The sequence below is a fragment of the Pagrus pagrus genome (genome assembly GCF_965226575.1).
Source record: "Pagrus pagrus genome assembly, chromosome: 13".
Lineage (NCBI taxonomy): Eukaryota > Metazoa > Chordata > Actinopteri > Spariformes > Sparidae > Pagrus > Pagrus pagrus.
This window is the reverse complement of record NC_140197.1, coordinates 22,107,106-22,119,501: the sequence shown is the minus strand read 5'-3', so window position 1 is coordinate 22,119,501 and position 12,396 is coordinate 22,107,106. Positions and strand designations below refer to the sequence as shown.

The following is a 12,396-nucleotide window of genomic DNA, read 5'->3' as shown; positions in this document are numbered from 1 at the left end:
CTAACATGGGATTGTCGCTTGATCTCTGTGATCGTTTAGTCGAGCCTGAGCGGTTGAATGAGGTCATCGGTACCAATAATGCGCACTATGTGGCCAAAAGTACATGGACATAAAAATCTAAATAAAATCTCATTCCACAAGTATGGGTGTTAATCTGCTGCTATAAGAGTTTCCATTGTTTCCACCTGATATTAGAATCAGACTGCAGGGATTTCCCCCACATCACATTAGAAACATTATTTCTTTATGGGGGTTTTTATGAAGCTTTGTGCATGTTGAAACAGGAAAGGTCGTTCCCCAAACTTTCGAGGCTGGATTACCAACTAACCACAATGGGACATCCAGAACTTCAGGAGTCCTTGTTAATTTTTCCTTTTATTTTTGAAAATTGTAAGTATGCAACACAATAAGGGCCCTGCTTCATTTCCTGACCTTGAGGCTTCGTCTTGGGCAGGGTCCTGTTGTAAAAACTAGTTTAAAACCTTTTCAACCTGGGATCAGGGGCCCCAAAGTGGTCACGAGATGAAATCTCCTACACAAAATCATTTATTTTCCTGTCTTGTCTTTGATTGTATCTCCTTTAGTGAAATAATGTATAGTATTACCCTATTACATTTTGAAATGATTCAAAATAAAGAATTTGAGAAGGGAAAATCTGGTCGTTGTCTCATAAACATACTGCTCTTGTGACAAGGGATCACATGCACACATGGCTTTTATGGGGACATGACAAAAAAAAAAAAATGTTGTGATCCAGTGCCTTAAAGGAAAAGCTCACTAAAAAATGAAAGTTCTCTTATTATATACTAACCCACATGCCAATGGAAAGTCAAGTAAAGATTCATAGTCTACAGAACATTTCTGGAGCTTCACACCATAAAAATGTTGCAGCATTTTCCTGGACAACTGAAGTAGATGGGGACTTGTTTGAAAAATAAAAAAAACCCAAAATGGCTCGATACATTTTGCCAACTTGGGATCTCAGGGTTTCTGAAGACTTGGATAATGTCAGATGAGCTGTATGGAGCCATATTAGGGTTGTTTTTTAGTCTCCATCTACTTCAGTTATTTAGAAGAATGCTGCAACGCTGTTTTGCAGTGAAGCTCCAGAAATGTTTTGTGGACTTAATGAAACTTCATCCGACCTTCCATCAACATGGGGGTGAGTCAGTAATTATTAGATTTTTATGTTTGGATGAACTTATCCTTAAATGTGTTTACTCAGATTCCAGCAAAGACAAACTGTATACATATTGCATGGAGAGTTTGAGGGAGGTCAGTATGGGCCCAGCTCCATTTGGCCTCATAACAGGTGTGTATGTGTTCCTGTAAACTGTTGACTGCAAGTTGAAAGCACCAGGTTTGATTTTTTTTAATTGTGGATTTGTTTTTAAAGTTATTTTTGATAAAATATCAGAAAATAGTTAAATTTTTCAAATTATTTTGTCCTACTATCAGTCCAAAACCAAAAGCTTTTCTGTTTTTTGCTCGAGAATAGCAAGAAAAGCCACAAATCATAAGATTTCAGACACCGAAGTAATGCATTTTTTTTTATGTCCAGTGTATTTCTTCCCACATCACCGTACTGATCCATGTTTGTTTTGCCTGTATGATGTTGTAACACAACACACACTTCGAACTGTTAAAGATCATTTTTATTTGCCCAAAGACTTGAACTACAAGGACATAAGAACACCCTCAGCTATAGAAAACATCGAATTTTGTCAAATGATCAGCAGTACAAACTTGTAAAGCTTTGCCGTCTTAGATATCTCTATAAACCAACAGAAGGGAGAGAAGAAACAACTAAAACAGGTGAATGAAACCAAAAACTCTCCCCATTGAGTGAAAAACTCACTGGCCTCAGAAGTCACAGATGAGGGTTTGCAAACTTAAAGCACTAACAAAACAATAAGCACTCAATACAAAAACAGTATTTACAGAAAAATTACAAGTTTTTAACCCCAAATTCCTCTGGCAACTCAATTCCCCAAATCCCTTTTTTTTTTCTTTTTTTTTTACAAACTCCTACAGATCAATATCAGCATTTGCTTTCTTCTTCCCTCCCCAGATTTAAATAGTCCAGGCTGGTTTTGTTTCAGACAGTGATGAGATTCATAATGATCAAAATCAGTCCAGTACTAACAGATTATTAATAGTTGCCTTGTACTCTGTCTGTGGACCCAAAATGACAGTCACTGAAATCGTGTCTTTAGTCCGTTTTTCAGGTAACCAATGACACGACAGCGCAGAGGGAAAATTACTAAAGACCTTTGGAGGAAAAAAAAGATTTAACAATATCTACATTCATGGTGTTGGTAAGATGTCCCCACACAGGCACAAACATGCATGCTGCAGTCACATCATGGTATGCAACAAAAACAGTAAAAACAGCACACATTAAAGCAAAGAAACACACACTCACACCCTCATATATACACAGTTCTGTGCATGCATGCACACAAACTCACACAGAGGGACAGATTTACTTTAAGTGCACACTTTTTTGGGATAAGCATCAAACTAAAATCCATATGGATTACAGTCAATACCATTAAAATTTCAAAAATGAACTTCGATGAAAACCCATTCAGTCCGACATCCACAAACGATTCCAGATGGATCAGAACACTACAATTAAAACAAACCTATTAACAATTCAAACAAACCGCAAATAAAACGTAAAACAACGGTTCGGAGAAGAAACATACACCGACTGTGTGACGTATTCTTTAAAAACAGAGTCAGATTGAGTTTCAAATGTGGAAAACGAGTGTTATCCCTTCAATGACAAACTGCTCTGGTCACACAATAAACACTGTTTATTACTGTCAGGCCAGAACAAACTGCTGAGTCAGGCAGAACTGTTTCAGACTGATGGATTTCTGTGTACAAGACATGTCAGTTTGACAAATGACACACACATGGCAATGGATCCTACAGCACCCATAGAAAGTCTTCACCTCCCTCTGGGCTTCTTTTGTTTCACAATCTTGAAGTACTGTGGACGTAGTCAGGCTTTTTTGGGCATAAACCAACCAAATCATCAGCGTAAACATGAATACAAATTGAACTAAATTGTGTATATTAAAACAAAATAGAGAAGTATTGACTGGTCCTACAATTTGAAGATAAAGGAACATTCCTAATAAACTGAAAACTAGCATTCAGGGTAAGAATACAATATTTGCAAGGCACAGAATAGTCTGCAGACTACAGTTAGGACAGTAATTAGAAAGAAAATGTACAGAATATGGCCCAGCTGTAAATCTGCTTAGAGCAGGCTGTGTGGGTTTCAAGAAGCTCATCTGTTATTTGGTCAGACTTCAAGCCAGTAGAGAATTTGTGGCATGAAAACGCTGCTGACTTACAGGTCATATACACCTCAACTGGCCGTTTTTTCTAAATAAAACAGGGGATACATTGTCCATATTTAAGAGGGTGAAAACTTTTTTGCACTTAATTAAAATATATTTGGAGATTTCATTTCTTATGACACCACTGGAAAATTCACGAGATTGAAGTTAGTTTCAGTTCTGTATTGAAACGTCTGCCAGCAGTCGGGTGAGGTCAAGCTAACTCAATTAGAAAGCAAACGAGCAATTTCAAATGTTGCAGTATTCCTTTAAAAAGTAATTTTAAAGACTAGCAAAGCCTCATTACATCTACTTCTGTTCAACATTGTAAAACAATAAAACATGAAAAAGTCCAAGAGGGGGTTAACACTTTATATAGGCACTCGTATCTTTTAAATGAGAACACGGGTACGTAACAAAATTTTCCAGCAACAAAAAACACATTCATAATGGCTTGATTTTTTTCCTGAAAAAAATACCACCTCTTTAAGAACCAAATGATAAAATCTACATCATAAATTGAGAATAGAGAACAACGCAACAAGTTTCTGAAAAAAAAAAATCAATAATGGAAACATTCTGAAGAGTGCAATTTTTCATTACCCTGCACACCCCCCCACCCCCCTCCCTAAAGTGATCCACCATACTATGTTCTTTGGCTCTATGAAGCCACCGGTCTTCAACTAATTACCAGAATAATAAAATAAAACACTGGAGAGTTATTAATTCCCCTCTTGACATTAAAACTCTAACCTTAAACCATTGAACCTGTATGTCAAGAATTGAAATGTTCGTGACATCACCAAACCAGTGGGATGCTGTTTTTGGCATAACGTCAGCGGCCCGTGCTGTCGGATGACCGTCACACCGGGGAGGGAATGAAACTGATGTTGGACATAAGGGCAGGGTCCCTCCATGAGAAGATCACCAACACAAAATGGGTGAGTGTGAAGTGGATGAGGCAATGCAGGGGCTCCCCCTAGTGGTGGGAGGAGAGCAGGGTTGGCACAGTGGCAGAGCTCCCTTGACTCTTGGCTCAGCTCAGCGCTGCTCAGTTCGTCTCACGATGACGTCGGCCGTTTCAGTCCGAATCTGAGTCCGACGACCCCTGTGAATTCGATTCGCTGCTGCTGTCCTCTGACTTGTTCTCCTTGTCTTCCGCCTCGTCGTCATCTTCGTCGTCGTCGTCATCATCATCCGCCTCCTTCTTTAAACAAGCAACACCACAAAATATATATTTAGCACCATCAACTTCAGTTATCTCTGTACTCTGGTAAAGGGACACTCAACTCACGTCATCATCTTCCTCATCATCCTCATCCTCACTGGATGAGTCTGCATCCGAGGAAGCCTTCTCCTGCTCCTCATCATCATCTTCGTCCTCGTCATCATCCTCCTCCTCTTCAGTGTCCTGTGGGAAGACAGATTTTCAGGTATGGATGATGACATCACTACGGCCAATTTAAGAATCAAGAAGAAGAATGAGAGAGTCGGTACTTACAGATTTCTTGGCCTTCGCTTTAGGGCCTCCTGGTTTCGCCGTAGTTCTCCTTTTCTGAAACAACAAGCAGTCAAACAGCCAACGTGAGACATCAGAAAGATGAAAACTTTACAGAGCTAAAGTTACATTTCTGAAATAACTGACTTACTTGAGAAGTATATTCTTTGTAAGTGTTTCTCTCTTGTGAAGACAAGCTCTGTGGAAGGATAGAAGTGTATGTTAGATGAGTGCCCCAAGTCGATTTGACGAAACCCCCTCAAACAACCAACAACCACTGCTTACAGCGAGCCACTGTTCCAGCTGGACTTTGTACTGTCTCTGCTTCTCCTCAGCGATCTTCTTGTAGCGGTCCTTGTCCTTCAGTGGTAACCTCTGCCAGCGACTGCCGATCTCTGCCATCCTCTCTTTCATTGGGAGGTGATTCAGCTCCCCGTTGGACAGCATCTCCTGAGAGAACTTCTGATATCCGTTTCTAGATTCAAAAGCATGCAAAAATCACAACGTTACAGTTTCAAAAGAATCCACAGAAAACAAGCAGCACCGACAAGTTGGACGCGATAAACTCACGATGGTGGTTTCTTGGGTTCACCCTCAAACTTCATCTTCTTCCCTGAGGCAATGGCAGCAGCAGGTGAGCGCATCTCACACAGGTCTCTCTGTTGTAGACAGTTAAATCAAGTGTTAGCTCTCTGTGGTTCAGCATACAGATACTGTGGAGTTCTACTGAATTACCACAAACCTCGTATCGTTTCTGATCCTCTGCTGCCTTTTTGATCCACATAATTTTCTCTTTTTTCTCCATGGTGCCCCAGGTTGCTTCCATAGCTTTCTGTGCCTTTGGCCGGTCACTCTGCAAAACAGTTTCACATTAAATGCACTTGTGGCGAGTATCTTATGAGTATTTTCTGTATTTCTTAATCAAAATTCAATTGAATTTCCAGGTTTATAGCATGAGCATGGATATCTGTGATCTTTCTCTGCCTCTTTGGACATTTTTAGTATCACCTGTGTTTATAGTGTACAAAACTACCAGTGTGTATTCATGCAAACCTTAAATCTGGCCAGGTAGTCTCCGATGACACTCTGCTGCCAGATGTCCTGCGCAGTCTTGGGTGGGTCCGGCAGACGACTGCGATCCTCCTTCTCTTTCTTCTCTGACTCTGCCTTCAGGACTGTTTCTAGACGTTTATACTTCTCCTACAAGACAACAAGATAATAAGAAAATCGTACATATCAGCATGATATGGCTCCTGTTATCCACAATGCATGGTATTACATTGCACTGTAAGGTTACCTTCTTCTTATCGGGGAGCTCATTCCACATGCGGGCCAGGAGTCTTGTGAGCTCGCTGTCAGAAAGATCGGGACGCTCCTGCTGCAGTTTGGGACGCTTCTCCTCAGAGAAGATGAACATGGCTGAAATTGGCCTTTTGGGTTTCTCTGGATTGGCCTACAAATTACAGAGCACAAGAATATCAGAAGGAGATACTATAACATCTAAATAAGCACTTAAATGATCATACATTGAACCTTTACTGTCTGACTTTTACAGGACTTGTACACTTGGTCTTACCTTTGCTTTGGAGTTTTTCTTTTTGGAGGCAGGACTGTTGGCTCCACCGCCCCTCTTAAAACCTATCTTCTCCTCAGACAACACCCGCTGCTGCTCCTCCTCTGACAAAGACTACAGATCCATATGGCAGAGGAAAATACACATAAGAAAATGTGGCAGCAAAAAGCAGCACGTATAGCTGCGACATTTAAACAATAAGCACAACAAAAACATACAGACGGGGCAAAAATGTAAAAGACAAAAATGGTACAGCCTTGACAGACACAAGAATGCGATCACGATACTTACACTGAGGAATCTGTTCATCTCAATTTCAAACTCCTTCTTCCTCTGTAAAAAGAGACAAATCACAGTTTTAGACAAAATTACATTTATAGTTTTTTGTGTTTTTTAAAGTTATACAACTTGCTGATTCTGAGCTCACCTGTTCACAGCGTTTCTGATAGGCGTCCTTCTCACCCTGCTTCAGCAGCTTCCACCGCTGGCTGCACATCACCATACGCTCTGTGCTGGGCACGTCCTTCATGTTCGACATCAACTCCGCGCAGAACATTGAGTAACCATTTCTGAAAGCATACGCACACAAATGATTAGATTTAAAATAAACCGCTAAAAGTGTGGTGGCCTAAAATCGGCATCATTTACTACTAGTCGTGACTCACGGAGGCGGTTTGTCAGGTCGGCCGTCAGATTTGTCTTTCAGATGGCGCTCAGCCTTGGTCAGGGTGGACTTTACGATGTCGTCTGCAGTCATGTTCAACTCTGGGTGTTGCTGGATGTACTCCCGCATTGTCTCCTAGAACATGGCAACCAAAAAACTGGTTAATGCTGAAGAAAGATAGAAGGGATATCATCACGGTTCCTCATAATTCGACCACGACAGTTTAGTCTCACCTCGTACACTTTCCTCTGCTCCAGAGACTTTGTGATCCATTTGAGCCTCTTCTTGTCAGATAGCTGCGTCCACTGTTTGCCAAGACTGTCCTTAATGTCTTTGGTGGTCGCCTGGTGTCAAAACGAAAATAAATTAACACACGTGGTATTACAATTACAGTTTGAAAGGGGGCATTTTTTTCATGCTGTGTTGTAGATTCTCTAAACTTACATCTGGGCGTGTCTTTAGGAAGGCCTTCTTTTCATGGTTGTACCACAGCTGTTGGGGTGTCTTGGGCTTCTCAGGTACATTTGAACCTTTCTTGGTCATGCTCTCCACAAGGTCTGGGTGTGCTTCCCTGCATTTACACATCATAAACCAACATTTAAGCACAATTATCGTTCTTAAATATGCTGCACATGCAGGGCTTATATCCCCCCTGAGTCTACAACATGTAAATGTGAATACCAGAAATCTCACCTGAACTTCATCATGCTTGTCACAAATGATTCTTTGTCTCTTAAGAAGTCGTCAACATATTTTTTCTGAAGACATGAAAAGGAAGCAGTATTTGTTGTTAGAAACTGTATGAAATAGTACGAAGCACATATGTATTAGTCAAGGCATATGTTTTCTGACCTTCTTCTTGTCGGGCAGCTCCCTGTACTTCTTGGAGAGGATCTTAGTTAGGTCTAGGTTGCTCATCTCTGGGTGCAGCTTTGCATACTTGGCCCTCTTTTCCATGAAGAAGCGGAAGTATGGAGTCAAGGGCTTCTTGGGGAAATCTGGATGTTTCTGTGTATTGTGGGGGAAAAAAGGGAGATTTGAAATTTGTGCTCCACTAAAACGGCTGTTTTTTCATTGCGTTAAATATCGATTTAAACTCACCTTTATTTTCTTGCCCTTGTAAGGATTTTTGATGTAGTCTTGGGCATCAACTATCAGCTCTGTGAGGGTCCTGAATTTACGAATCTGTGGATATGCCAGGCAAAAACATGCTAATTAAATGGAGTGCAAAATAAATGATAAACAACAATCAATATGAATATCACAATAAATGACTGACCTCTTTTGAAACCTCCGACCACTTCTGCTTACACATCTCTGCTGTGTAGGAATTGAAGGCCACCTTCTGCCAGTCGAGGTGGGACTCTGATGTTTTGTATTTAGTCAGGTCTTTCTGAGGCAGGGCTACTTTCATGGCCTCCAGCAGTTTTAATAAGTCCTCCTGGGCCCACACTATAACACCAAACCAAGAGAAAGGATGCAGAAAATGATTATTGAAACAATCAAAACGTGCTGCAACTGTCTACTGTGCTACAAAACTTGCTGTAGCATAATTTTCTAGTATTCAAATGATGTCAAATTATAATTTTCTTGGGAAAAAAAATCTTGATTGAGTGATGATTGAGTTTTTCAGTGGCTAAATCATACTCTGGTATGTGCTGCAAGGACTTCAGGCTTGGCAAGTAATGTGATTACGTAATAAGGATACAAAAAAAAGTAACTGTATTCCAGTTAAGTTAGAGAAAAAAAAGATTTAATTACATTACAGTTACATTCAGTGAAAAAGGGGATTACTAACAGGATTAAAACTTTAAAATAAAGGCTGATATACTAGTCTGTAACCATGCACATGTGCACACATGGCAACACATCACACCAGCCTTGAGTGGAACTGAATTCACATATTAGGATTAAATAAAAGTAATTTTAATTGATATTTATTTTCTCTCATCTGTATCCGTTTAGTACTGAAGCCATCCAAAGGAAATAGAAAGTAATGAAGTAACATTACTTTAATGTTGTGATACCTGGATTACATTACCAAATACATGAATAACATTAGTAACTGTAGCAGAATACATACAAAGTAACACTACCAATCCCAAAATACTTGTTAAGTACACTACTTTAAGGGATATTTGGATCATTTAATGTTTCACTTTTCTGTGACATGTCTGGATTTTTACTTTTTGTTTTGTGAATATTTTTGGTCCTCAAAAATAATGCGACACATGTGACTTTTACTGCATATCCATGCACCCAAATCTCAATATCCCTCAGTAATTTTGATGAACACACAAAGTTTTCAACACATCAAATTTAATTATCATCGTGTTTTAAAGACTATTAAATAATTCCCATTAATAAACTGTGCAAATACCCCACCTGGGATTTGGGTCGTTGCCTCCATTTCTCCATTCATTTGTGGGTGTACTGTCTCGTATCTACAAAAGCAACAAAAATCAAGTTATCAAACGTATCTTTTACAATAACAAACTTTAATAGAGACACACAAAAAAACATTAAAATCCATAAATATGTTCATTATTGGCTGCTACAATGGAGAATAAGCTGTGTTTTCAAAACGCAGCATTTTAAAGATAATGTGATTTTAATGTGTAAATTATTCATAAAGTTCGACGTTGATTTTTATTTATTTTTTAAAGTGTTTTATTGGGATATAAAAGTATAAACTCTGGCGTTCAAGTCGTGGCATTTGAGATTCGCCTCGACATAATGGTTTATGTTCATTACACCGCCCCTTAAACGTTTACGCTACATGGTGAGACATAGGCTATTGCTTGTGACGGCTTCAAATCTCAAATAACACTGCGGAGGGCTTCAACTAGCACAACTAGCTTCGACAACGGGAGTCTCCGTCGAGCAAATGTTGCCAGCCGGAATTTGGCGTATCAGTCCTATCCTCATCCCGCAACTAACAAAAAAAAGTATCGTGGACCAGCAGGAGCGACCATTTTCTCTCTCGGTCCGACCGGTAATGGAGGATTTTCTGTCGGAACGGAGGTTGGGGAGGATACACGGAAGGAGGAAGCGAAATGGACGTGGACGGACAGGCAGCTGTAGGCGACCAGCTGACCACGGACGGGGGATCTGCTTTCGGTCTCCGACGAGGGGGAATGGTGGCTTGGAAGTACTGCAGCCAAATGCGCCACTCACTCACTCGGTGGAGGCGCCTCATCACCGATGGACGCGGATCTAGCTCCGCCATGCAACCCTATAATCTTCCCCTCAAGTGTTTACTCCGGCCGGGGCGAGGACATCGATATACAATCCGCTTGCAGTTAATAAATGTGTTTTACGTGTATTTATTGGGCGCTTTAAGCAGGTTTCTGGCGTTTATTTGGGCTGTTTAAAAGCTAAAGCCAGTGCATTCTTCAGCGAGGCGTAGCCGAGCTGTGCTCCAATGATGGCGGCTGCTCGTTGTTCATCGTGTCCTTGGTGGCCCCACAGCTCACTGTGGTGTCCACGATGCGACCTGGCGACGTGAAAAACTCTCAAATCGACGTTTATTTCGCTCAGAAAAGAGCCGCCACGACGTTAAAGTTACACTCAGGAGCCGTTTATAATCAAATATGTTGAATTTCATTATGATTTATATAATATCGCAACATATGGATGGTAAAAACATTTGGGGAGCTGAAGCATTACATGGCCAAGGGCAACTTGGCACGACAAAAGAGACTTCTCCGATATTAACTGTAACATTTAAAAGCATTTAATACGAAACTTTGAGCTTATTTAACAAGAAAGAGGGCAGACCTCTGGACTAACTGAGCAAAACACATTATTTTAACTATTACAATTTTAGCAACCTTTTTTAAAATGTGGCAGAATTAACGAGAGACTTCACCGAGAGTGGACGAAAATGAATTTTAAAACAAATGTGCGATAACGTCCCGAGGTATACATTTCATGGTGGTGGGGCTGGAAGGACTCGCGGAGGCACAGGAAGAAAGAAGAAAATGGAAAATATTTTTCACGTTTGCCAAACATTACATCCCCCGATTTTGCCTTGACGAAACCCTTCGTTTTTTAACCCGTATCCGCTAACATTTTTCGGCCACAACACCGTGCTGTTAAACTACGTGTAAAAAATAATCGCAAGGCTGAAAGGAAACACGGTAACATCCGAAGGCAGAGCAGCTTCACTGGCGCGACAAACGGCTCCAGGTCCGCCATGCTTCAGCTCAACTCTACAAGGAAAAACCTACCGTGACAAGGTCCAATGGCGCACTGCAAACACAGAAAACTGAGCTTAAAACTAAAGCCAGGGCGTTGCAGACTCCCTTCCCTCGGTCCAAAAGCGCATAAGAAAGATCAAGAAGGCGGGTTCTCCGAGCTCGGTCGTCGGCGGTTCTGGGCTAGTCAGTGAGAGAGAGAGGGGGAGAGAGAGGGCGAGTCTCTGCACGGTGAGATATTAAACCGAGATCCCTGATGGCTAACCGAGAGAGGCGGCTGGCTGTTCCGCCAACAGCCGCATGGAGGTCTCGGCGCGGAAACCACCGCTAATTCCCCCACGCATAAAAAACCCCGCTTACAGCACGAAATAGTCGCGTTTCGATGTGGGGGATTTGCATTAAAACGGTCGCTTGGTGTAGTTTTGATTGAACACAACGGTTACCCCCCCGGTCCTACATGCAGTTTCCACCCCGCTGTAGAAGACAAGAAATCCGGCTATGGCCGACCTCGTCCGTGCCCTGCCACAGCGGTCGGTTCATTTCGCTACTACAAAGAAGCTGCCGACCGAGCCGCGGTGGGAGGACAATAAAAAGCAGACGTTAAACGGCGGATTTTTCTGGGTTTTAGACGGTTATTCGAGGTTTGTTTATCGCGCACTCTCGCCGTATTGTGAAACCGAGCGGCTGTTGTGTTGGCTTACCTGCGTCTCGGCGTGAGCCTCGGTGTCGTTGTGGAGGAAGAAGGGGAGGGTTGAACGATAGCCAGCACTGCGCCGTCGGTCCCGGGCTCCAGTCCCCGCAGAGATGGTCCTTCCCCCCCGCCTCCATCTCACTCGCCGTCTCCCTCCACTCAACGCGCAGCAGCTCCTCTCTCTCCATCCAACCATTTCGCCACGCCGAGACATCCACATATTTCCCCGACCTTGTTTCTGAACCCAAACCGAGGGCGATTATTTTTTTGTTGTACTCCCGCAGGCCGACTCTGTCTGTCAGAGAGCTCCAGCCGAAGTTTGCACCACGGAAATCTTTAGCGGGGCTGCAAGTTTCATGAGAGCCAAAAGTTGTGCCAGGTCTAATTTAAATTCCGCCCGGTTATCTTGCATACT

The 12,396-nt window shown here is 41.8% G+C and overlaps 1 protein-coding gene across 3 annotated transcripts; it reads right to left on the bottom strand.

The window, feature by feature from the left end:
* Window positions 1-1,637: 1,637 nt before the first annotated feature.
* ubtf (upstream binding transcription factor) lies at window positions 1,638-12,100 on the bottom strand. 3 transcript variants are annotated; one of them, XM_084371325.1, is made up of 21 exons: window positions 11,992-12,100; window positions 9,477-9,535; window positions 8,371-8,543; window positions 8,193-8,276; window positions 7,944-8,099; window positions 7,785-7,849; window positions 7,536-7,662; window positions 7,325-7,435; window positions 7,093-7,226; window positions 6,855-6,996; window positions 6,719-6,760; window positions 6,431-6,541; window positions 6,152-6,307; window positions 5,908-6,054; window positions 5,597-5,707; window positions 5,425-5,513; window positions 5,140-5,329; window positions 5,006-5,053; window positions 4,858-4,911; window positions 4,651-4,767; window positions 1,638-4,563 (listed from the first exon to the last, which is right to left on the bottom strand). In XM_084371325.1, exons 2-21 carry the CDS (start codon window positions 9,511-9,513, stop codon window positions 4,438-4,440), a joined length of 2,220 nt encoding a protein of 739 aa, XP_084227451.1. In that variant the 5' UTR covers window positions 9,514-9,535; window positions 11,992-12,100; the 3' UTR covers window positions 1,638-4,437. The 3 variants fall into 3 exon arrangements, with proteins under 3 accessions (XP_084227451.1, XP_084227452.1, XP_084227450.1); XM_084371326.1 differs by lacking the exon at window positions 11,992-12,100 and adding an exon at window positions 11,324-11,962 and having other exon boundaries at window positions 1,638-4,560; XM_084371324.1 differs by lacking the exon at window positions 11,992-12,100 and adding an exon at window positions 11,324-11,959.
* Between the last annotated feature and the right edge of the window lie 296 nt (window positions 12,101-12,396).